At 31.6% G+C, this 26305-nt stretch overlaps 4 protein-coding genes across 6 annotated transcripts; 2 read left to right on the top strand and 2 right to left on the bottom strand.

Moving 5' to 3' along the window:
• On the top strand, window positions 1273-5468 carry LOC109329445 (transaldolase-like). The gene is made up of 7 exons (XM_019563123.1): window positions 1273-1477; window positions 2521-2692; window positions 2869-2918; window positions 3868-4168; window positions 4516-4704; window positions 4804-4986; window positions 5065-5468. Exons 1-7 carry the CDS (start codon window positions 1302-1304, stop codon window positions 5308-5310), a joined length of 1317 nt encoding a protein of 438 aa, XP_019418668.1. The 5' UTR covers window positions 1273-1301; the 3' UTR covers window positions 5311-5468.
• LOC109328571 (galactolipase DONGLE, chloroplastic-like) lies at window positions 7590-9148 on the top strand. The gene has a single exon (XM_019562094.1). The coding sequence runs from the start codon at window positions 7601-7603 to the stop codon at window positions 9146-9148; it is 1548 nt and encodes a 515-aa protein (XP_019417639.1). The 5' UTR covers window positions 7590-7600.
• LOC109329437 (NAC domain-containing protein 83-like) lies at window positions 12053-13304 on the bottom strand. Its single transcript, XM_019563111.1, has 3 exons — window positions 13083-13304; window positions 12744-12997; window positions 12053-12667 (listed from the first exon to the last, which is right to left on the bottom strand). Exons 1-3 carry the CDS (start codon window positions 13261-13263, stop codon window positions 12377-12379), a joined length of 726 nt encoding a protein of 241 aa, XP_019418656.1. The 5' UTR covers window positions 13264-13304; the 3' UTR covers window positions 12053-12376.
• LOC109329417 (serine/threonine-protein kinase PBS1-like) lies at window positions 20026-22947 on the bottom strand. Of its 3 annotated transcripts, none has more exons than XM_019563098.1 (6): window positions 22869-22947; window positions 22395-22540; window positions 21827-22032; window positions 21535-21724; window positions 20869-21260; window positions 20026-20765 (listed from the first exon to the last, which is right to left on the bottom strand). In XM_019563098.1, the coding sequence occupies exons 2-6, from the start codon at window positions 22534-22536 to the stop codon at window positions 20316-20318; spliced, it is 1380 nt and encodes a 459-aa protein (XP_019418643.1). In that variant the 5' UTR covers window positions 22537-22540; window positions 22869-22947; the 3' UTR covers window positions 20026-20315. The 3 variants fall into 3 exon arrangements, with proteins under 3 accessions (XP_019418643.1, XP_019418636.1, XP_019418628.1); XM_019563091.1 differs by having other exon boundaries at window positions 22395-22602; window positions 22869-22944; XM_019563083.1 differs by lacking the exon at window positions 22869-22947 and having other exon boundaries at window positions 22395-22708.

Raw genomic sequence — 26305 nt, 5'->3', positions numbered from 1 at the left:
GTTAGATACTAAATTTTTAAGATGATCAAAAAGTTAAAAATTTATTCTTAGATATACTTGTTGGAAGGGTCAATCATAAACTCAAAAAATATTAGTTTTTTCTTAACATAAGAAAATACTTTTCATAATTGCAATATGAAGTACTTTTTTCCGACTTTCCATGGGCAGTTATGCCAAGTTTACCTTTTCACAATAATAGTAAAGAACATAAGATTTTTAATCTAAAGAAAGCGTCACAATAAAAAAAAAAAAATTAGATTTTCGATCTAAAAAAGGATCAAATATAACATACAAATCTTGAAGTTAATGCGTATATGAAAAAATTTATTATTTTTTATCAAATATAATCAAATTTAACAGTTTTTATTGTTTCCAATATTGTTTTATAGTAAAATAATATTTCATATACCATAGACTGTTATAAATATCTGTATATTTTTTTATTAAATGAAAATAATTACACCGAAATTAGTGAAATTTATAAAATAGAGATACCGAAAGTTAAGGAATTGTTTATTGAAAAATGTAAACAACTACTACATTCATTGAACACAGGAGCGGCTGCTAACATATATTATAATAAGTTTAGGCCACATAAATACAATATTTAACTTCGGTATTCTAAAAAAGATTTAGCATAAAATTAGAGTATATTCTCTAATTTATATATATTTAATATACCATTCAAAATTTATTTAAATTATTTTTTGAAGAATTAATAATAATTAAAAAATAAATGATAAACAATATATTATTAATATATAAAACTTTAACATAATCCATACATATATTTTTGGCATAAAGTTACTCACACCATCTATAGCACTATCTCTTCATATATTTTAATTTTATTTAGTTATAGGTAATAATTAGAGTATAGTATGTATATATTATTATTAGAAAGATTTATAAAGAATTAATATATTATTATGATTAATTTAATTTATGTTAAGTTAATAATGATTAATTAAATATAAAAATGGTGTGGAGATGGATTTCTTTCTCTAGATTAATACATTGGGGTGAATAAAAAGAGTGAGACTCCTCTCCATTAATGGAGAGACAAGTGCTATGTAAAAGTAAAGAAAATGTAATAGACATTGACATTCATATTTCTTTTATCTAAAATGATATTACACTTTTACCCTTAAAATACAAAGTAAAAAGTCACTTACCTCTCCATTACTTGAGAAAAGTCTCACTTGAATAAAAAGGTTCACCCACCAACTTTGTCCACCAACTTTGCAATAAATAGATTAATATAAATTGGATCTCTGTGTTCGCAAATTCCATCTCACAAAATGGCTTCATTCTCCAAAGTTTCAACGCCAAACCCAGCAGCAGCTCTTTCTGTATCACAATCACTTCGCTCTTCAAAAAAGTGCTTTTTTCTCGCTTTTCAACCTTCCACTTTTTCCAAAACCAACCGTCTCTCTTCTTCTCTCAACACCTTCAACCCCGTCAAAACCTCCCTCAGGTATAAATCACTATTTTCTGATCTCTCTCAATACTTGCATCATTATTTTTTTTAATTTTTTATCGTTTTTTTAATTATGTCCATATTTATTTTGAAATTGAAATGAAAGTGCGATCGTCATCGTAAGTATCGAAGAAGTTGATTGATTGAGTAGGTGAAAAGCAAAAGCACGTTACAAAAAGTAATGTAATTAATCAAAGTTGACTTTACTTTTTGTAATTTTTTTATATCATCATACATCAAAATATTCTAGAGACATCTTGCCATTTTATTGTTAATAATATTATTATTGTTGTTGTTGTTTAATTACCTTTATAACTGTTGTTTTTTCAGACATCTGTTGTTCCTATTTAATTTTCTGCCATTTTCATTATTGTGGAAAAGAATATCTGAGAAGAATATATACGGAAAAATAATATCAATTTTGTTAAAAACAAAAAATTAAAATATTTACTCTGCTGTGTAAAAAGCCATGGAGGGAGTACTATTAGTAATAATTGGTGCCAACTTTCAATTTAAGATTTATATAAGAAGTTGAATTATGTTGTCTTTTTACATTGACATGGTATAGTGATTTAATCCGTATACTTTTATGTTAATCTTGTATTGAACGTATATCATAGCCTTGTTGTGTCTTTTAACTACTAAAATTTCTCACCCATGTTTTTGTAGCGTCTAACTGTGATTCATAGTTGTTGTATTAGTTGTGTTTGTAAAACCTCAGAGATTTTAGAAATCTATACATGTTAGCATATTATCGTCTACTTATTTTTTGCTTCCTAGTGCACGGGGCACAATTGTTCACTGTGAACCCAAATCTATAGTAACAATATGCCTTTTTGTAATTAATTTATGGATATGAGGCTTGCTCTTTTATGAGACTTGCTTTGTTCCATCTTTCTTGTTCTCACTTTTTGTTTTCTTTGTATTTTCGGTCATCAGGTTTTTAGATCTTGAGGATTTCCTATTCTCTTGCACATTTATTATTCTATTCTCTCTTATTGATGCTATTGCTTTCTCTTACCGTGATTGTGTTGTTGCAGAATTAGATGCTCCCAAACAGATGGAAATGGAATTGCGGCAAAGAGGACAGTACTTCATGATCTTTATGAGAAAGAAGGACAGAGCCCATGGTACGATAATCTCTGCCGACCTGTCACTGATCTGCTTCCTCTTATTGCTAGTGGTGTTAGAGGTGTCACTAGCAACCCTGCGGTAATATTTTTTTCTTCTTTTTAATTGTTATTCTTCATGTGTGAAGATACATTAACTGGCAATATTGATGCTGAAATCAATGCAGATTACATTTTCCTTATACTATTCTACCTTGCTGCTTTTTTATGTTATAGAATATTAATACTGTAATCGATTTTTCAAATATGTGATTTCAGATCTTCCAGAAAGCTATATCATCTTCAGATGCTTACAATGATCAGTTCAGGTATCATCAATATCTTTTACTATGACTGAAATTTCTGCCTGCAAAAGTGGACCGCAGCTTGGTGGATTAAACCTTGCAAATTTTGATTATGCTTGTCTATTTATAGTCTCTATATTTAGTGCATCATTACTTGTCACAGTTACACTCTTGACAAAGTATGTTTAGCTTAGTAAGCTACACTAATTTTATGCTTCCTGGTTCCCATTTTTGTAGGGGATATGAAAAAGGAAAATATGTTTTTTCTGGCCTTAGTGATATGCAATGCTTTGTGGTTCTATATAATTGTGATGTATAAGATTAAGTCTGGAGACTCTAGATAGGATTCTTCTACCAAGGAATAGAGGGATTGGAACGAGAGTGAGTTAACACCACCAAGGCTGCCTCTTCTGGTGTAACAAAGAGGGAAAGAAGAAAATTCTTCTTGATAATTTGGAGTTTAACATTCAAATATAAATCTACCATACAAGGGCTTAGGTTTAGCTTTTACACAGTATACAAGCTAAGATCTTTCAGATTTCATGACCTTCTTGGCTAGGAACTGTAATCATCGAACAACAACTTCATAGGCACAACCTGCTGGAGTGTAAATCACTAGCAACAAGTCTCACTTCCTAATATGTATTTATTGACAGTTACTACTAACCTAAGCCCAGTAGAAATCTATTGGCCTTGCAACTAGGACACGGAAACTCTTGATTACCACAAGTCTGACCTAATTAATATACTACTCACAAGGCCACAACCTAAAAAAATACTATGACAATCAAGTCTTAATCCCACCGGTGTGGCCATCTAAGGCCACAACCTAAAAATAAAAGAAATAGTTAAATTACGAAACATTGTGTTACTAATTATTTCTGTTTCTACCGCTCCTGCTTTATATTGAATATGGCTCTAGTTGTTTCCTTTTCTTCTCATATAGCTAAAGATAAATGACTCTATCATGCAGAGAACTAGTGAATGCAGGGAAAGACATTGATAGTGCATACTGGGAACTAGTAGTGAAAGATATTCAAGATGCTTCCAAGCTATTTGAACCCATCTATGATCAAACAGACGGCGCTGATGGCTATGTTTCTGTTGAAGTATCTCCCAGGCTCGCTCATGATACTGAGGGAACCATAAAAGATGCGAAATGGCTTCATAAAGTTGTTGATCGCCCCAATGTGTACATAAAGATTCCAGCTACAGCTGCATGCGTCCCTTCAATCAAGGAAGTAATTGCAAATGGGATAAGTGTGAACGTCACTGTAAGTTTGTGCTAAATCAGCACATCCTTTCATGTACTGTATAAATTAAATAAGCTAGCATCATATAGTGTTATGTTTTGCTATGCTATTCTTGGTTGGGTGGTTAACTAATCCTAGATTTTCTCAATACCAAAGTAACTATTTTACTGTTATTTGAAGCTCATTCTGGTTAGAACTTAACAATGAGGAAGTTTCTGGAATAAGTTGAAAAGCTCATAGTCTCCGGTCCTCATTGTTAAATCACCTTTTTAGACAATCTATAAATCACTTCTTCTTTAAGCTTGTACAAATGAGCTCTTGATCCCTTTATGTTGTAATATATGTGTTTCTGGTATTTGTGTCGACAGCTGATATTCTCTCTCGCAAGATACGAAGCTGTAATTGACGCATACTTGGATGGTCTTGAGGCATCTGGCCTAGATGATCTCTCTAGAGTTACAAGTGTTGCTTCTTTCTTTGTTAGTCGAGTGGACACTCTTATCGACCAGTTGCTTGAGAAAATTGGCACCCCAGAGGCCCTTAACCTACGCGGGAAGGTAACTGCTTACTGCATGTCAATTCTTTCCTTTGGATTTATTTTATACCTTTTAATATCAAATATGCTCACTCATGTCATGGCACATTGAATTTTATAGGCAGCTGTAGCCCAAGCAGCCCTGGCATACCAGCTTTACCAAAGGAAATTCTCTGGTCCAAGGTGGGAGGCTCTGGTTAAAAAAGGAGCCAAGAAGCAAAGGCTCCTCTGGGCTTCAACCAGTGTCAAGAATCCTGCCTATCCTGACACCTTATATGTTGCTCCTCTTATTGGACCTGACACTGTAAGTCATTGTACTTTTCACACCATATTTATCTCTATTGAGCTTGTATCTCATAGTGTAACCTTTCTTCCCTTGCAGGTATCAACCATGCCAGACCAGGCCCTTCAAGCATTCATCGATCACGGTATTGTGTCCAGGACAATTGATTCAAATGCATCTGAAGCCGAAGGGATTTACAATGCTCTCCAGAAATTGGGTATTGACTGGAAGGTTGTTGGTGACCAGCTTGAAGTTGAAGGAGTGGATTCATTTAAGAAGAGTTTTGATAGCCTCCTCGTTTCTCTGCAAGAGAAGGCAAATTCTCTTAAGTTGGTTAGCCAGTGAAGGCTGAAGTGTATGGTCTGTAATTCTATTATCTGAATTTTTTGGAGTAATAAGGGAAGGCAGTGACTGTGGTTTGTATCCTGCTCTCTATGTGTGGCTAATGATACATTGGAAAATTGTCCTAATCTGATAAAGTGTTTTGTTTCCTTTGTCTTTCACTGGGAGTTCTTTTTTTTTAAAATCTTTTATGTCATTATTTGTTGTAGGTCTTTCAACCTCATTCATTCAAATCTTTTATTCTAACTATCAAGCCACCTTATAAATTTTTTCTTTTTTCTTTCAAATTTATTATAGGCGAGATTTGAACTTACAATCTCTTACATTCCGTTCCTTAAACCCAATTAAATGTGATGTGATAGGGTAAGCATGTTCATCTCCTCATATTCACATTTCACATCACTACCCAATACTTTAAAAGGGTGAACTGAAAATATTTTATATTAATTATTAATTATTAATTACAACACATACATGATCTTAAGATGACATTCCAATTCCCAAAAAATAGTTGCACCATTATGTTTGGAATAACGGAGAACATTCACAACTCACCATGTCATATTTTACTTTGATAAATTATTGTGGTCATTAGTATTATCTTTGTTATCTCTTGAAATGAGAAATTGCTTAAAGACTAGTGTGATCTCTTCTACTATTAATTCTCTTTAATTAAAATAATTTCTTCAATTAATTTTTTTAAATAATCTTAAAATATTTTGTGAACTTAACAATGTGTATACTACTTGTATCATATTTTGCTTTCTGTTTTGAGTCTAGAAATAATAGTGTTCATTAGTACTACTCTACTATTTCTTGAACAAGAGTCAGTTCACAACTAATACGATCTCTTCTGCTATTAATTCCATTTTAATTAAAAATTAATTTCTTTCATAAATTAATAAATTATTTTGAGGATCTAACATGTTACAACTCATGTTATAATTTACTATCAGATTCTTGCTGAGAAATTGTTGCTATCATTATTAGTACTTCCTCTACTTTTGTTAGACAAAATACTAGAAAACATCTTATTTGTTTTAATAAATAAATTAAGAGTATAATGATCATACAATTATTGAGTGTATCATTTTATTACGAACCAACGAGGTGCTAATATCTTCTCAAATTTATAATCAACTTTCATGCTCACAACTTAAGTTCACAAACTATATTTTTAAAATTGGATATGAACTTTTTACATTTTAATGGCAAAAATATGACAATGATTCCAACTTATCTAGGAGAGGTCATTTGTATTCTATGGCCAAGTTTAGAATAGAAAACAATATGATTATCTTATCCACTCCTTTGAGTCCTTTCACCTAAGTGTAATCCATTTTTAAAAATTTAATCTAACTCACAAGGCCACCAAAATTTCAATACTAATTTTTACTTATATATTCTTCAAATTTGATTTCATGAGATTTGTTTTTCCACTCACATTTCAATTACCCAATAAATCAATTAATTATATTACACTACACTCCAAATATAAGTTTCCCCTAGTGTCCTATAATCATAGGACACAACATCCAAACAAGCCAACAATTGTTAAACTTGCATGTAAAACCAAATAATCAGTTCCAAAGGCCGCAGTTCTTATTTAAAAGTTTGACCCTTAAGAAGTCAACATTCTTAGAAGAAAATGATAGTATGAAATTGAAATATGAATAAGTTTAGATCTACAATTACGTTGAATAACTATACAAATAATATCCTATGTATTTCTTCACTCGTGGTATAGGAATAAAAACTATGTACATCTTTTAGCATATGGATTGGAAGTCAACCTCTAGAAAATAATTTAGGATCCACATGATCATTTTAATTAATTACTCCATTAATCAATTCGATCCCTTAATTCTCAATCCACTTACCCAGCCGCAACAGGAAAAAAACTCAACAAATGAACCCAACTCTTGAACATAATACTTAACCGACCACATAAACAAAAACATTTAGGATTTATTGTCCCAAAATATATCTTAAATTATATCTCATATCAATAATAATAAAAAAACTAGAAAAAATAATAAATATTTAATATTTTTAGTTAATATGACAAATTTTTATTGATTTAGTACATGATTTACAAGATACTTTTTGTATAAAAGATACTTGTCCAAGAAAAACAAACACAGAAAATTTGAAGTTCTCTAGTCAAATACTCGCCTAACATGCACTCTTCGCTTCTACACTTCATATATAAAACTCTTTATACACTTTCTCTTTCCTCTTCAAATTAATCCAAGAAGCTATGAATCTTCACCTTACTTATCCCTTTCTCTCTATGGCTTCTACTACACACTTACATAGCATAAGTAACATGAATCACATTACATTCTCAGAAAATTTTCATCCAAAGTCTTATTCCTTTGGTCAGGTTTCACTACCCAAAAGATATGACCCATTGTCTACCTCTAAGTACTCACTTTCAGCTTCTGATTTCTTACTAGGAATCATCACCACCAAAACCAACATCACTGAATTATCAGTAATTGATACACCCATTTGTTATAGTGTTCCAAAGAACACTAAAATGGCTACAACTACTAGTCTTATTAATTTTTGGAGAGAGGTGCAAGGGTGCAACAACTGGGAAAACCTATTGGAACCTTTGCACCCTCTCCTTCGCCAAGAGATAATTCGCTACGGCCAGTTTGTCACGGCTTCTTACAAGGCCTTTGATCTTCAATCAACCTCAAAAAGATACTTGAATTACAAATATGGTAAGAAAAACATGTTCAAAGAAATAGGTATGGAAAATTGTGGTTATGAAGTCACAAAGTATATCTATGCTACACCTGACATGAACATGATTCCTATGCAAAACTCTTGTTCCTCTTCAAACTTTGGTCGGTGGATAGGTTATGTTGCTGTCTCATCTGATGAAGCTGTTAAAAAGCTTGGTCGGAGAGACATACTTGTAACATTCCGCGGAACCGTCACAAATCAAGAATGGATTGCAAACTTCATGAGTTCTTTGACACCAGCCATGTTTGATCCACTTAATCCAAGACAAAATGTGATGGTGGAATCAGGGTTTCTGTCTCTTTATACATCTGATGAAAGTTGTTGCAAGTTTGGGCTTGAAAGTTGTAGAGAACAGCTTCTTTCTGAGGTGTCAAGATTGCTTAACAAATACAAAGGTGAGAAGGTTAGTATATCCTTGGCTGGTCATAGCATGGGAAGTGCTTTGGCACTTTTGCTTGCATATGACATTGCAGAGCTTGGATTGAATAAAATAAATTACCATAATGTTAGGAATTCAAGTATGAATGAATTAAGTTCCACATCAAATAATACAAATAATATAAATCAGATTTCCCTAACCGTTTTCTCGTTCGGAGGACCTAGAGTTGGTAACTATAATTTTAAAATCCGGTGCGAGTTGTTAGGTGTGAAGGTGTTAAGAATAACAAATTGTAATGACCCCATCACTAAACTACCTGGGGTTTTGTTCAATGAAAATTTTAGGGTTTTGGGTGGGAAATATGAGTTCCCATGGAGTTGTTCATGTTATGCTCATGTGGGTGTTGAACTAATGCTTGATTTCTTCAAAGTACAAAACCCTTCATGTGTTCATGACTTGGAGAGCTATATAGAATTACTTAGGAGGCCCAACAACGTTGAAGTGATACAACCTCAATGGGATGATGTAAATAACTTTATGGAAAGGACAAGAGAGCTTCTTCTTAGCACACAAAATATGAAATTTTTGCCACGAGTATTAGCTGCAGGTGCTGATTACCATGGTTTGTTGAATTCTTTCTCAATTGATATATTATGCTCTTGGAGTGATGAACTACTTTTTGGCTTAGTTCTGTTGTTGATGTAAGTAGTAAACTATCAAAAAATGAATGAACTAGCTATACACACATACGTATATATGTATATATAACATTTTCTCAGTTTTAGAATACAAGAGCTAAGAGAATTAGCTAGAACTTGTAAACTGAAGAGTAAAGAGTAATAAACTTGTACATATCCTTCTAAAATGAATGTTGAATGAAGCTCTCAAATTAGCTGATAATTTGTTGAATGTTAGAAGTTTCTTTGAACATCATGTTTAATTATAACATAGTATATACTTACCTGGGGTTTTAAATGAAAAGAATGAGGGGTTTTAAATGAAAAGTTCAAGAATAAAATTAGCACAAATGAGTAAGATAATTACAAGGGTTGGTTACCCAACTAAAATAAGATAGTGCAGATAAGTTATTGTGCACCCAAGTTAAATTGTGGTTCGACTCATTTTGGCTTGCTTCCACTCTTACTAGAATTTTGTTTTCACCATATACCATATTTTCTTTAACTTAATTATGTTTATCATCTTTTTAAAAAAAATATTATACTTACCTCTTATGCAGTTATAGTCAATATAATGTACATATATAAATTAGGAGTATTTGTGTGAGAAAATGTATGAGTGATTTATATAATTTCATTAAAATTTATGTGGTGTAAGTTTAATTTACTCTAAATTAAATGTTGAGACACCTTTTTTCCTTGATGAAATTTATCTTTTTTGATGGATATAGGTTGAAACCTGTTGGCTAACCCAAATTTGGTCGAGTAGCCTATTTTTTTAGCTCGTGATTCTCTACCCGACCCAGTAAAAGCCTATTTTCATTCTTCGATATGCTTCGGCCCTATGCTCTGGCTTGCTCAGACGAGCCTGAACCGGATTCAAGAAATGACAACATTAACTGACCCAAAAGCCCAAATTTAATATTGGACTGAAATTTAGTGTTGTGGGGCACTAAGTTGCAAGCAGTTAGTTACTACAAATGGGGTTAGAACTTAGATTCAGAGTGTTAGGTATAAGCCTTCGAAGTTTGAATTATTAAGGGGCCCGTGTAATTTAATTTATAGGAATGGAATAAAAAAATGAGAAGTCGTTGTCGTTGTAATAAAGTGATTTAAAAGAGTGGTAGGTATTTGGAATTGGTCAAAATTGATGGATGATTACGTATTTTCCCTTTTATGCAAGCCATTTGGGGTTTTATATTTTGGCCTTTATTATATGTATAATATATAATGTATTGTGATTGACTCATTGTGGTGTGGCCCACCATAATTGACTAAACTCTTGTTTCTCTATTCAAATTTAATAGAAAAGGTGACGTGAACAACTCTAACACCCTTATTTCATGAATACAACAAACTCTGGTCGGCAATTATTTCTTTTTAAATATTCAATTGCATACACTTTCTCTCCTCAAATTTATAATCCTTCTTCTCCTTTCTAATGTCATTCAAAACTACTTCAATTCTAACATACGCCTCAACCTTTTTCAATGAAAACAATTACAATGAATTTTCTTCATAAGTGTTGTGTTGTGTTGTGTTGTGTTGTGTTGTTGGTCAACTTCAACTTGGCTTGGCTAGTCGCATTCGTGTACGGCATCATGTGTACAAGAGAAGACATGTTTTCTAGATCTATCATTTCAAAATCAAGTAAATAATCACTTTAATACTCAAATAAAAAAACTCAACTTTAGTGATTGGATCGGATAATTAAGAATTACACGAAAAAACACAACATATGGATAAGATACGTAAATTTGTGAACATCCATAAATATCCAACCACTTCTCCTAGTCTGGAACTCATTAATCAATGATTATAAAATCTTATATTTATTTTCATTCTCTTCTAAAACTACTCTTACAAATCTATCATGGGTCATTTACTTTTTGTTATATTATTTCCAACATAATCATAAATGTTGGGCAGAGTAAGGAAAATAATAATTCTATAACTTTTTCTGACTTCTAATTTGCAAGTTGAAGTTGATTGAAGATTCATAAATATCATTTCATTTGTTGTATATTTTATCCATCAAGAGTCAAAGTTGAAGAACTTGATTCTCTTTCATTTATTTAAAAGATTAGAACATTTGCAGGAAGAAGAGCATCCAAATACTGCACAAAGGTTTTGTTCTTATTCTGTTTTTATGACTTTGTTGTTTGTTCTCCTAACAATTAACAAACTCATAAAATCTACTTATCCGCTTAAATATTTTCATTCTCCTTTTTCTTTTTCACCACTTTCCCCAAACATAAAAGTAGCTGCTCTTTGCTAAAACAAATAAATTAGGAGCTCTTCATTTACATTGCATATCTAATGATATCATGTTATCTTTAATAATGTTATAGATTATTTTTGCTGGTAATTTAAGATATTAATTTGCAAATAATTTTACTTATATCATTTCTTATCTCATTTATTCTCTAATCTTTTCAACATATATGCTTATATGAAGACTTTGTTTGAAATACAGAAAAATAAATTGTATTTAATCAATCCATTAAGAAGACTCATTTCAGTTTATCTACACTTATCGTACTTAAATTACATTGTTTACTGAACTTGTTGCATGCTTTGAATCTGTAATCATATACCCATAAATTCATTGGGTAGCTTACATCTAATGTTAAATAGATCTCACGTTAATTGATTAAACATGATATTAATCAATTAAGTGCAATTGATATTAATTAATTAAAACTGTTGTTAAATCGGTGAAATAGTAAGATTTTTCAGAACTTCTCATTAATTGGAAAAGCGAAAATTATGATATGCTATACCTATTCACCACTTACCCAACATATTTGTATAAACGTAGAAAAGAGATGAGTGATTTATATAATTTCAATTAAAGATGGGAAGGTGAGTCTAGTTTAGTTTTAATTTTAAATGATATTATAAAGTAAATATAAAAATGAGCGTGGATACATAAGATAAGTAATTTTCCTTAATGGTTTAGATGGAAATTGGAGGAAGGAAAATTAAGAATTGCATTACATGGTGATAAGTATTGTTACCCTATTCTTGAAACTACCCTTAATGCCGGCCACCTTTCTTTGAACAAGTGATTACTTACACCTAAAGACACAATGAAAGATCCAAACTTTTTTCCCTTGTTTTAATATGGATATGAGCATTCTATTCCCATGGAAAATGAGAATTGCAAAGTGGTAGTAAAGTAGTGCAACAAGTAGAAAAGGGTAAAGGGTAAAGGGTAAAGGGGGAAAAAGAGCATAATAATGAAAGTAGTTTGTTAAGGTTTTCTCCTTGAATAAGGGAAACTGTTGCAGCTACTGCTATCTCCTTCATGTTGTTTATCTAATTCATTGATTGAAGTTGAAACCTGTGTGATTCCACTTCCATCCGAGGATGATGAACTTGTGTTGTTGTCCTTTTGAGCCAAGAAGTCATAGAAAACCAGCTTTGAAGTGTTATTCCTCCTCACCTTGTTCTTTTTGTTGTGGTTAAACTTGCCTATGTCTATTTTTGTTGTACCTCTCTTCTTCAAAAATATCCGACATAAAACCCAATTTTGCATAGGAATCTGCAGAGGCACATAAAAAGTGATTTAAAAATGAAATGGGTAAATGGGTAAATGGGTAATAAAAAAGGTGAGTGACCTGAGAGAGAGTGGTGTAGATGTTAAGGAGGCGATATTCATGCATGATCCAATCAGTTCTGGAACCATGAGGTGGCTTCCCTGTATAGAAAACAAGAGTCTTTTTCATACCCACACCTTGTTTTGAAGTCACAATTTGTTTGTCCAACCCAGTTGCCTTCCAGTAACCTGAATTAGTAGCTCTGTTAGATCTGTTCCCATTTGGATATTTGGCTTCCTTTGTGCTGAAGAAGTACCTCTCTTCCTCCAACTCACCTTTTCAAGTAACAACAAGTTCATGATGATGGATATATATATAGTTTAGTAAATAAACAAGATTAAAGATGGATATATGAGTTACCAGGCAAGTCCCAAGGGTCAGATTTGCAAACATCAACCTCAGGAATGATGGAAGCAGGCAAAGGAAAAGAAAAGACTTTACGCTTCAAATATTGTACAACCAATTCCTCATCTGTTGGGTGGAAACGGAACCCTGGTGGCAATCTCACTTCTCCATTCTTAACAAAATTCACCTTCTCCATTCTCAAACAAAAACAAAAGGGACTTATTATTATTATTATGATCTAATAATAATTATGTAGTAATAATAATAATAATAACAATAAAGAAAGAGGGAAAGGGCATAGAGAAGGGTGAAGTGTGTGGCTTCTTTTATAGTAATGGCTCTGTCACACACAACACAATGAAAGAGAGAATAATAACAAGAAAGAATAAGACGACACATTTGGCGTAAACCACACTCAACACCTTTCCCCCTTTTACTTTTATGTTTTATGTTTTATTAATTATTAATTAAATAACAACAAAACTCAACCAAACAAATTAAAAACTTACACTATCACTCAACCTAATTCAATACAAATACAAATACAAATTCAAATAATACTACAAATTCCTCCAATAAATTCTTTTATCCAAAACACAACCAAGAACATAACACAACATACTTATTTCTTTTCATTTTTAATCTTGTCAATAACTAAATTCCTTAATGGCATCATATGTTATCCATCACGTAAATGCCTCTAGGAAAAAAATATGATATAATAAAACTATGACAAATTCTTATTATAGCAAGTGTTTAATGTGCATCATATATTCATAATATTGATGTGCATAGGTGATAATGGGTATGACTCAGTTCCCCTTAAAAGAGGCAACACTTCATTTGTACGGAAACTCAATTTAATCAATCACTGCTCTCTAAACTTTCATGCCTATATCTTCAGAGTCATCATTTTCTGTCTAACCATATTAATTGTTTTTGCTATATTCCTCTATAATGTATAAACTTTTCTAATATTAAATAAAAAGGTAAATCAACGCCAACTTTTTCAACTTGCTTGTGCACTCACTTTTCAACTTGCTTGTGTGTTAAGATGAATATATTCTAAAGTAGAGTATTTTTATTACAAATATTACATACTATGATTTTATATATATTAAGTTTTTTAGGTGTAATGTAAACAATTTCATTAGGCAGCACTCAAAATATAAAAGAAAAACATAGCTTAAAAGGAAAGATATGAGTCTAAATAAGACTAAAAATCTGGTTTTGGCAATTTTCATCCTACATCAACTCATTGTATATCTAAGGCAGGGGAATATCCCTAAACATGTCAACCTATACATTACAAAATTGTTGAAAGTGATCTCTTTCTTAATTTGTTAACTTCTCAAATTGAAAGATTGTTCTTCCTAAATATGATAGTGATTTCACTCTATATTCCTCCAACTCTGCAAGGGAAGATGGGTATTTATTTGCCTTAGTTCCATTGTCCCCACAATTAGCTAGCTTCATCATTTATCTTAATCAAATTGTCATCAGAATGCACTTAGTTATTCTTCCTTCTACTTTCTTATCACCATCCATTCAATTTGTTGTTCACCTTCTTTCCCTATGGCACAATGGTAAAAGTGGAGAAACAGAAGGGGTGGTTGTGGAACATGGAAAAGAGAACAAGTGATTAAATGGTTGAGATTGATTCTAGTTTAACTGGAGCCTCAAAAAAGAAGCCTGATTCCGTAGGGAAGAGGGAAACTTCTTGTCCTTAAAAGAAGAACCAAATTCAGATTTGGAAAATCAACAAAAAAAACAAAATGAAAAAACCTTGATATATGTATATTCTATATAAAACTATTTTTCCAGTCTTTGGTAGCTATTAATTAATAACATTAGCCAGTAAATATATTAAATAATGGTGAAAATTTTATTAACCAGTAGAAACTTGAATGAAAAAAGGGTGAGTCATTACTTGTAAAGTTTGTCAGGTATTGGTAATCAGGGTTGTCATTGTTTATGTGTAGAGATACTAAGGTTAATTTGGTTTGACTTTTGATTCATACAGAAAGAGGATTATTACACTGAATCAATTTTCCTGTATCAGAATTGGGTATAGAGAGTATAGACTAATACACTTTAGAAGAAATCTGATTTAGCTGAAAAGAGAGTTGCGAAGTAAGTATATATAGAAAGTGATTTTGAGGAAGGTGCGTGTGTACACTTCACCCTTTACGTCAATCATTGACACATGATTCCCGAAATCTTCTTCTTTAGGCAACATTAGCTATGTTTGAACTTCTGTACCTATTAAACTTGTTGGTCACTTATATAATAATATATGGTAATATATTAAAGCATCTACCCCATGTGAAATATAATAATAATAAGCTCATAATTTACGCATCTTCTGTTGCTTCAGTAATAACTTGCTTGGATCTCATATATTCGTACAATGTCAACAATTACAAATCTTCTAGTGATCTTAATAACTCTCTTTATTAAAGATGCATGTACCCTTTGATTGTTAGACCCCATGTGTTCATTTTTGTACTCTTCACATAAATTCTACTTCACTCTCTTTTTATATCTTCTATGCTTTTGTACAATACAATATTATTTACTATTTCGAAAATGACTTAAGTGTTCAAATAGTACGTAGAAATGGGTTGAGGTAGTGTCATTAATATAAGTTAGATCCTTACGTATACATTTAGCATGGTGATATTTTATAAGACCATAGATATATACGTTGATGTGAAGTAGAACAAAGTACATTATGTATGTCTGATTATATTTGAAATAAATATGAGTACAAGCCACCCATGTCCAATCAACACATTTTGTAGAACTAAGGGGTTGTTATATAAATTCAAAATTCTCCTTAGATTTAAGGTCACCATGGTATTAATAATTAATTCTAATGTTGGACACATGGAGACGCTTTGTGATTGGCTACTTGAAAATAAGGAAGTTCCTTGATTTTGAAGGCAAATATTTGTCAACTCGGAAAGGCAAACTTTGCAGAAAGGCAAAGGAATACGGTAGTGCCACTCCCAAAATAAAATAAAAATTAAGCATATAATAATATCATCTCATAATTTGTATGATTTAAACGTCAATTACATGACTAGTTAATATACCTTTTTAATGAAACATTGTACATAGTGGGTGTCATGTAGTTGTAGCTGTAGTTGTAAGAGGAAATATGTCATTGTCCCAAATTGATTTACTTGTTTCATCACGGAAGCTTATTCATTAATCACATGTAAATATATAGGTATCACCCAATCACCACAAGGATGAGTTGCGTTTATCTTTAACTTTCAGCGTATGTTTCTTTTCAATCACACTAGAACCAAACAAATTCTAAGTGGCTTTACATTCATTATAAACAAAATATTAATTTAGTGGTATAAGACTTTACTACATATTTATTGGAAGAGACAATCATAAACTTCAAAACATATTAGTTCATTATCCCACTAGATTATTAGTTATATAGGACACACTACCATGAAACATATGTTGTTACTTAGTATGTTTTGGACATCCTCAAAAGTCTATAAATTAGTCAACAAATATAGCTTGTTTGCTATGAGATTTTTGACAAGAAAATTCATACTTTAATAAGTTAATTGGAGCTAATAAGCCATTATACGTGATTTTATATTTATTAATTAATGGTTCAACTAATTTGATCATATACTTTGTAATTGGTTAACTTATCCACAATAATCTTTCGAAATTAAAGTAGCTTTATTACAAAATTGTTTCTTGTTTTTCCCAACCAAGGCTTTTGCAAGAGCAGTAGCAGTAGCTACCAAGAAACTTCCTCAAAAGGCACTTAATACAACCAACAAAGAGATGAAAGTGTCATTTTTTTAATGTGCTCTTTCAAAAATGATCCAGATAATTAGGCAGAAATGGATAGAAAAACTAAAAAATAATAATAATATTTTACTCAAAACACTAATTGCATCATTTGACGTTTCTCCTGCACTCCTATTAATGCCCACACGCAAACACCTTTGACCTGAAATTGGATAAAAAATAATTAGCCATACGAAACTCTTTTATTTATCATTCGTGTTTTGAGTAAATCCTTTTTAGAACTCTATGTGCTACAAGATATTACCAAGTTTATGTGCTACAAGATATCGCATCTCAAGTTTTTAACCATATTTTTATATTTTAATATCAACTTTCTTCTTCAGTTGCCTATACTACTTCCTATTAACACCTTTACAAAATGGAGAATTTCAGAGAGAGATTTAGAGTTTTCAAAGATTTTTAATACAATAGATTAATTATTATATATTAATACTGAAATAAATAAAAGTTATATAAGTAAACACTAAAATAATGGGTAACCCAAACCAACATAGATATACCCAACTCAAACCCACTTTTAATATAAACTAGTCAGTCTGTTAAAATCTTGTATTCAATTTTTTTTATTTATTTAATATAATACCCGAACATTATCAATATTTTAGGTTTGTTTTTTTTGTTTCAAACGTGTATCCTCGTACTAGAGGCTATTGTCCAAATTGATAATATTCATAGGGATGTGAGTTTAACTCTCCCAACATATAAACTCAAGACTTTACTCAATGAGAATCAAACATTTACTACTTGAACCAACATGCTCTTTGGTTGGCAAATCTAGTTTGGGAGTTGATATCCGGATGTAAAATTATTTCAAAATTTCGAAAACACCTTTACCCAAATCCAGATTCTCTCTCTTGTTATTTCTCAACCTCTCCTTATCCTCCTTCATTCCCTCTTCTTCGTCCCCCACACATACACACTTGACCTTCTCATCCTCCCTTATCACTCAACTTCTTATCTTTATCTTCAACCCCTGACACTCTTCATAACTCAAGGTAAGGTATATTTTTATTTTTTCTTTTTTCTTTTCAATTTCATTTTCGTTAAACTATTAGGTTTTTGCTTACTCACACTTTCGACAATGGCTTTTTAGACTTCCAACTTACCAGAGTGTAAATTATGAAAAAAGATTACACTTTGGACAAGCTACTGTGGAATGTGAACTTAGCATATTTAATAGTGATTGTGAACTTAACAATATGGTAGGAAGTAAGACATTTGATATCGTTATAAATAGAAGACAACTTATCCTTTCATGTACTTGTGGGGTTGGTGATGGATCCTTCGTTTTCCATTAAGGTCAAAGGAGAAGGATGGGGACTTTGTTTCCTTATGGAAGCAGTGAAGCACTATGGGTATTGGTGATAGGAATACTAGTACTCAGAGTTTTCTATATCTTCTTTCTTGCAATTTGTGTCTCTTAATTTATGAACTGCATGCAATGCAAGAGGAGAATAGACACGAGTGCATGCAAGAGGATCAGAGAATAGACATGAGTGCATGCATGAGGATCAGAGAATAGACATGAGTGCATGCAATAGGGGAATAGACATGAGTGCATGCAAGAGGAGAATAGACATGAGTTCATGCAAGAGGATAAGAGAATAGACATGAGTGCATGCAAGAGGATAAGAGAATAGACATGAGTGCATGCATGAGGATAGGAGAATAGACATGAGTGCATGCAAGAGGAGAATAGACATGAGTGCATGCATGAGGATAGGAGAATAGGTATGAGTGCATGCATGAGGAGACTAAACATGAGTGCATGCGAGTAGAATGGGAAACAACTAGTTATCCATTAATGTCAAAAACATTTTGTTGAGCGAGACCAAAGGCTTAAAATTATGGAGCTTCCATATTAGAATAACACTTAGTAATTGTTATTTAAAAAATGAAAAAATGTGAATCTGTTCATTCATTGATTTGATTTAATGTATAAACATCTCAGTACAGAAAATTCATTGGAATGTGTCTGATCAATCTGGAATTCTTTTCCCATATCTACTTCCCAACATAGAGAAACAAGTAGACAACTATGGTTCTCTTGTTTATGCACAATTATTATTCGGAATACAACCATATCCTAATGCTCATAGAAAGGAATAACATACGGTTTAACCCACACAAGTGTGCCTTTGAAGTTGAAGCTGCAAAATCCTATGATTTCATGTTCACATATGGCTAAGGAGCAAATGGAAGGATTTTGAGTGGATCTAGGAATGTGCAATTACGATAGACATGGTTAGACTTCACTAACTGAACATGTAAAACATTATGGGATAATTTGGTGGATGAATCTGGATCCTCTCCTGGCGAGTTGCCAGAGATTATGACATGGCATTTAAAATTATTCAATGGTATAGATTTTAAATAGTTTTGAATTAATTTTTTTTTGAAGTTACTAAATCATTTTGGGCCACTAGCGGACGTTGGTTCAGGTGGTACATGCTTGATTCCCCTTAAGCAAGGTCTCGGGTTCGAGTCTTGTGAATGGAAAAAATGTCCGCTGAGAGAGTTAGCCCTATGTACGTGGACATGATTGCCTCAAGTGCGAGGATACCTGTGGGAAACCAAAAATAAAATCATTTTGGGTCTCACATTCCAGTACTGAACTGTCCGATACTAGAGAGGATCTCAACCCTTGGTGGACATGGTAGGATAACCTATCTTATCTTGTAACAATTAAGAGTTTGGTGAATAATAGGTAAGTGTTCCCCTCATCCACAAATTGAACACAACTACCATCACACCAATACAATCCTATCTTGCTCATATCTTACCATTCTCTATCATATCATGTTGGCCAAACAAGTTTACCTCTCAATCAATGAGAAAGTCACAAGCCAAGGACAGAATGCAATTTACTGCATCAGCAAGGCTCTTCATGGACACTTTCAGAATATTGATGACAAGATTGTAGCATTGGTGATGGAAAGGTTAAGTTTGTGTAAGTTAGAAAAAATTGCCGAATAGTGTGCAAAATTAGGAACCCAATTGACTTTTAATAATCTCCTAAACTAAATTAACTAATTGTGTAAATCTCATACACCAAGTGACATTTTTTAATCCTTGCCACAAATATAATCCCTATCCACAAGGTATGACCAGTTCTAACAATAATGTACACTCTCCATTATGCTTGTTGTGTTCACAAGGTAATATAAAGTACTGAAAATAAATATGGGGGGAAATGTCCATAAGGTTAAGTTAGAAAAGATTTAGCAACCATATTCATTTATGTTGTGGCCATGCCAAGAAATGGCAGCTAAAGGGATTCTAAACTAATTAGAACCCGGTATGTGGCCAAAATGTTTATCAAGATTTCATAGCGACAAGGCATATAATTTATGCAACCAAGATATAAAAGATGCTGCTGCTGAGATTTTCAGAAAGAAACTAAGCATTGGAGCCATCAAAACTGCCTGGCAGTGCATTTTGTCGTCTTTTCTCTCTCAATTTCTCTCCCCACAACTTGGCTTCAGCCACAGCACGTTCTCTATCTGACATCCTTGCAGTTTCTCGTGGGGACTCATCTTTCTCGGATCCTTCTAAGTCCAATCTGTGCCCAGATCCTCCAGCTTCATCGTTTTTCAATATCCGTCCACCTTTATCGTCTTTATTCCTTTTATCATCGCCACCGGATCCCTTAGTGTCATATGCCTGATTGGCCAGATAAGAGAGGGCTGTCACCACATCTCCGATCAGAGGGCGTGTGGCAGCCGATTCTTGGATACACATAGATGCCACGGCAAGAGCCTGATAAAGACCTCGCATGGGAAACCGCCCTTGTAGCTTAGGATCAGCCAACTTTGAAAACTTTCGGCGGTCGTTAAACAGAGGACGTGCCTGCTCAAACATAAAACAATAATTACCTGGCCATTTTAATGTACAGTAGTCTATGCATGCCAAAGTAAGTAAAATGACAACAGAAGAATGAATAGAGGACAACCCACGTGACAAGATTTTGTTCTCCATGGGACTGGGTGCAGTCAATCGCTTTACGACCAGTAATCAGCTCTAGTAAGACAACACCAAAACTGTATACATCAGACTTCACAGTCAGTTGTCCAGTCATAGCATACTCGGGAGCACAGTAACCATAAGTTCCCATGACACGGGTAGAAACATGGGACTTGTCACCAACAGGACCAAGCTTTGCAAGACCGAAATCAGAGAGCTTCGGGTGAAATCCTTCATCAAGTAATATATTAGATGACTTGAAGTCCCGATAAATAACAGGAGGGTTTGCCTTGTCATGAAGGTATTCTAATCCTTTTGCAGCGCCAGCAGCTATTTTCATCCTAGTGTTCCAATCTAGTGGTTCCTTATCCGGGAGAAGGTCTGCAAACGATAGTTGTTATTATGACAAGTAATGTTTAAGAAGGCAGTATTATAGCTTTACTACACAGAGTGATATTAAATTACACAACATCTGGCATTAAGTCTTGGCTCAGAAATGCTAAGTTCTGATATTGTCCTTCATTCCATTCATAAATATTGTTGATGCTTCACTGGTTTTAGTGTTAAATATTGTCGAATTTGCTGATATGTGAGAAAACTGAAGCTGAGACAAAGAAATTGTAATAATTAGGAAAGAATCATAACACAAGCATACCGTGAAGGTGATCTTCCAATGATCCCATTGGCATAAATTCATATACAAGAAGGCGTTGGTCCCCATCCGCACAGTATCCGATGAGATTCACAAGATTAGGGTGATGTAAAAGGCTGAGCATGAGAACCTCCACAAGGAATTCACGATTTCCCTGAAGACCATTTCTGTCTAACTGTTTAACAGCAACAGTCTGTAAAAGTAAATGAGTAATAGTCATTAAAGGACCGGGTTCTTTCTCATTTCTCTAAAGATTAAAGACATAGCAGTATAGCAGTATAGCACCATTTCTCACCTGACTGCTACTTTCCAGTCTCCCTTTGTACACACTTCCAAAACCACCTTCCCCTAGAAAGGACTCCGGCCTAAAGTTTTTAGTAGCGGCAGCGAGTTCACGGAAAGTAAAAGTCTGAGCAGCAATCTGGACACCAGGTATATGAATAGTATTGGGAGCTTCCTTTTTGGAACCCCCATTACTTCTCCATCTTAACTTGTCTGCTCCTACAATACAAAATACACCAACACAAACAATTATTCAAAGGTCTTGAGCTAATGGAGTGTGTTTAGTAACACTGCTAGTAGAGTATAAGCTATTCAATTACCTCTAAATTGAGTTATTATAATTAGCTTTAAATTGAAACAAGTGTGAACTTAATTTACCTACAAAGGCTCAAATAAATGAGTTACAAGTTAAAACTATACATAATTCCAGGGCTCAAATATGGGGAACCATGAATCCGAATTTATGATAATTCAGATCAAATTGATGGAGATCCATATTTATTAATGATCTAATCAAATTTGAAAATGAAAAAAAAAGAGGTTTGATGGATAAATAAGAGAGAAGAATAAAGAAAACAAACCAGAGGGTAGTTTGGAAATATGAGAAGGTATAGGAGGATGGTGTTTGCGAAGATGATGATGATGGATTTGTTGTTGCTTCTGATGAGGATGAGAATTGAGCTTCTCATCATCCCTTGGATCAAAACATGAAAACCAACCCATTTTACTATACAGAAAGAGAGAACCAAAGATAAAAGCTTTATGGATTAGAATTCATTCAGAATGAATCTGCAAATGAAAAAGGAAAGAATAAAAAAAAACAAAGAAAGTGGGTAAGTAAGGGAAGTGTGCTTAAAATAACAGCAATGAATGAATTATGAATGAAAAAAGGAAAGTGAAAATTAATAATTAATTAATTAATAATGAATGAATGAGTGATTAGATTAGTAAGTAGTAATCTGAATGAATGAATGAATGAATGAATGAGATAGTGAATAGTGAATAGAGTGAGTGAGAGAAGAATAAGCTGATAAGTGATAATCAAAGAAGAAGACCTCAAATCCAAGTGCACCAAACACGACACTAACTATAAGTATAAGTTGAGAATGAGAGAGAGAGAGAGAGAGAGAGAGAGAGAGAGCCAACAATTATTATAGGAAAAGTTACATGATTTATTGGAATATGGAAGGAGTAATAAATATACAATGGAAATATTAGGACTATGTTTCACATAAATTATTTAATATTAGCGGATATTATAAATTAACTTATATTTAGAGATCAAAAATCTTATAAAAATTGATTTATATATAGAAATGAATCAAGTAGTTGAATTTCTTCAAAGTAACACTAACAATATTTTAATTTATCTTGCTTAGACAATTTGGGGTACTAAATATATAATCGTACATTTTATAGAAATTATTTCATGGATAAATTACACTAACATCTCGTGAGTTTTAGTGAAGTTATATAAATTATTATTCATATTTTTACTTATACAAATACTCCTAATTTACATACATGCATTACAATGATTAACCATGCAGAGAAGATGAGTATAATTTTTAAACAAAAGTAAATGATGAGTATAATTAAATTAAATTTAGTTTACTCTTAAATAATTATACATTAACATATAGAATTTAATTAATTATACATTAACATATATGATAAACTAACCATTTATTATTTTGTATATAGAATTTGGTTATAAAATCATTATCTTTTACTCATACATTTTGTAACATCCCTAAATGAGTTTATTAAAATTTACTATAACTTTGCTTCCATCTATAATGTGTGTCACTCATGTGTGGTGACATAATAAGTTTTGGCATATACTAATTGTTAAGTATGATAATGATCATTTTTTATAACTTATTGGAAATATTGGAGATAAAGAAATCCAACTTTCCTTGAACCAAACAATAAGTGCTCTCTCCATTTATTACTCCCTTATTTAAGTGTTGATGATAAAATAAAGTATACTAATGACAATGGACATAGATAAAAAATGATACAACATTACAAAATATGGTATATCTCCAATTTCAAATAATATAGAAATCAATGAATTTTCATTATTCATAGTTCATTAAAAAATGCATCAATAATTCTATAGAGATACTATTTAAAGACACAAAATAGAAGAATGATTTAATAATAAAATTATATATGAAAATTTATAATTGATCAATTTATCCTATCTAATGAACAATAATTAAGAATAAGTTACACTAACATTCCTTCTAGTTTAACTTAATTATACTCACTATTTTTATTATTTAAAATATTATATTTATCTCCCATTATGGGTAGTCATTGTAATATATAAGTTATATGAGATTTGTAATATATAACTCACAAAATATTAGTTTAACAAAAAAGAAAGTGTTGGATCATACTGCGATTGGGGAGCCTCCAACCATCTAGAGAGTTTCTATTGTTACTTGGGATGAAAAGAGTATAAAAATTAGATCTAAGTGTGACACCATGTATTCAACCAAAAATTTAAGACAATGATTCTATAAGTCTTTTTCACTGATAAACTCTTTCACATATCCTCATATTAATATGGTACTTAACATTTGCATATATCCAACAATTATGTTCCATATTTCATGTGAGTTAGTGTATTGAAACAATTATGTATATTATACGGATTCATAGACCCAATATCTTAAGGTTTTAGGTTAAAATGTAATATAAAATTTACTTATATGTTTATTTCGCTTATCTTATTGTAAAATGCTTTAACTTATACAAAAAGATTTCTCATTTTCAGACTTCACAATCCTAATATAACATTATATAATGCTAATTTGGTTGATTATTTTTTATTTATTTTAAAAAATAAGTTTAACATTGTAACACAAGTATGTTTGACTATTTGCCTAGCTTTCAAACTCAACTTTTATTTATGAAAAAAATAAGAAAAGTTTGACATCTCTTATCCTTGTAAGTTACTTTTTTTATTGTTTATTTTTTCAATCAATTTTACTTCTCATTTTACCCTTATTTTTTAATAGCATTTTGATCTTTTAGGATTGATCTCTCATAGGATTACTTATTTTATTATTTTTACACTATTTATTTTATGGATTGTCTATTTCAACAACTTTTATTTATTTCTGTTTCATATTGTTTTAAAATATTGATATTGTTTTTATATTGTTTTTTACTTGAACATTTTTTAGCACTTGTCCTTAGGTAAGTTAAAAAATTAAAATTAAAATATATACAATGATAGATATTTTAAAAATGTAAACTTTAAAAGTACATTAAAAGTAACCAAAATAATCAAATCATAAACAAATAACTTTGTACCTTTTTAATAATATATTCTATAAAAAAAATATTTTCACGTTACTCAAATGACACAGATTAATTTATATTTAGTTTTTGGCTAATATACTTAAACAAAAACAAGTTATAATATGAGATATATAATCCGTAATTTATAATCTTAACAATTATATACTAAAACTAAAAATGTAATCAATATGAAAGGCACACATAGAATGTAACTATCCCAACTAGTATGATGTATATTATAAAATGATTTATACTTACCAGCAAGGAAACCTGGTAAAGTCTAACTTATAATAGGAATAAAATAAGCAATTTTCAATATATTTAAAATATTAATTAGTTTCCTTAACAAAGATTTTAATTTAATGTATAATATATCCTTAAAATACTAATTTCATTTATTAATTTACTTTTAATTATCATTATATAAATAATTAAAAATAATAAATAATGTAAATTTATGATGATAAATGTAGTTTTTTTGTATAATAATGACATCTTCTCACCATATGAGTGATAATTAATCTCTTCTAGGATATGTATTGTCGTCCCAATAAATGTCACTTTCAGAAATAGAATTTTGATATTTTAATCTATTTAAGGATCTAATAAGGCTTAGACACATAAATAACAAGTGAGGTTCTCATCTTTGAGTGTTTCTTCCTTTACTACTTTGTGTCGCCATGCTCCTCTAAAAGGGAAAACCCTTCGAGATTCATTACTCTTCTCTTTGTTGATTTCATCATTTCTAATTCCTTCTGACTAAGTTAAAATTACAAAACAACAACGCTTAAAATTGTTCAATAGCACTCTTAGGCACTTTCTATATAAACGAAGTAGAATATAAGATTAGATTCAACAACGTTTTTAAAGCACTATAGAAAACAGACTCCCTTGAATAAGCAATGTTAAATATCCACCTTTAGCTGGTTGTAACACAACACAAAGTTGCATACAACATTTGATGTGAATGGCAAATATGTGAATCAATAGGAGTAACTGGTTACACTTAGCTGTAATAAAACTATGTACCTGTTGGGCAGGACAATAGATTGATAATTGGTTATTATTTTATTTTTATCTTGTGTGTATTCCACCTACAAATCTTTAGTATAATTCTGTATGGATAACAGAATGATCAAGAACAAGTGAGAAACACAAATATAAATGGTCTAAA

The sequence above is a fragment of the Lupinus angustifolius genome, chromosome LG02 (assembly GCF_001865875.1).
Source record: "Lupinus angustifolius cultivar Tanjil chromosome LG02, LupAngTanjil_v1.0, whole genome shotgun sequence".
NCBI classification, from domain to species: domain Eukaryota; kingdom Viridiplantae; phylum Streptophyta; class Magnoliopsida; order Fabales; family Fabaceae; genus Lupinus; species Lupinus angustifolius.
The sequence above is the reverse complement of the archived record's forward strand: the minus strand, read 5'-3'. Positions and strand labels throughout refer to the sequence as shown.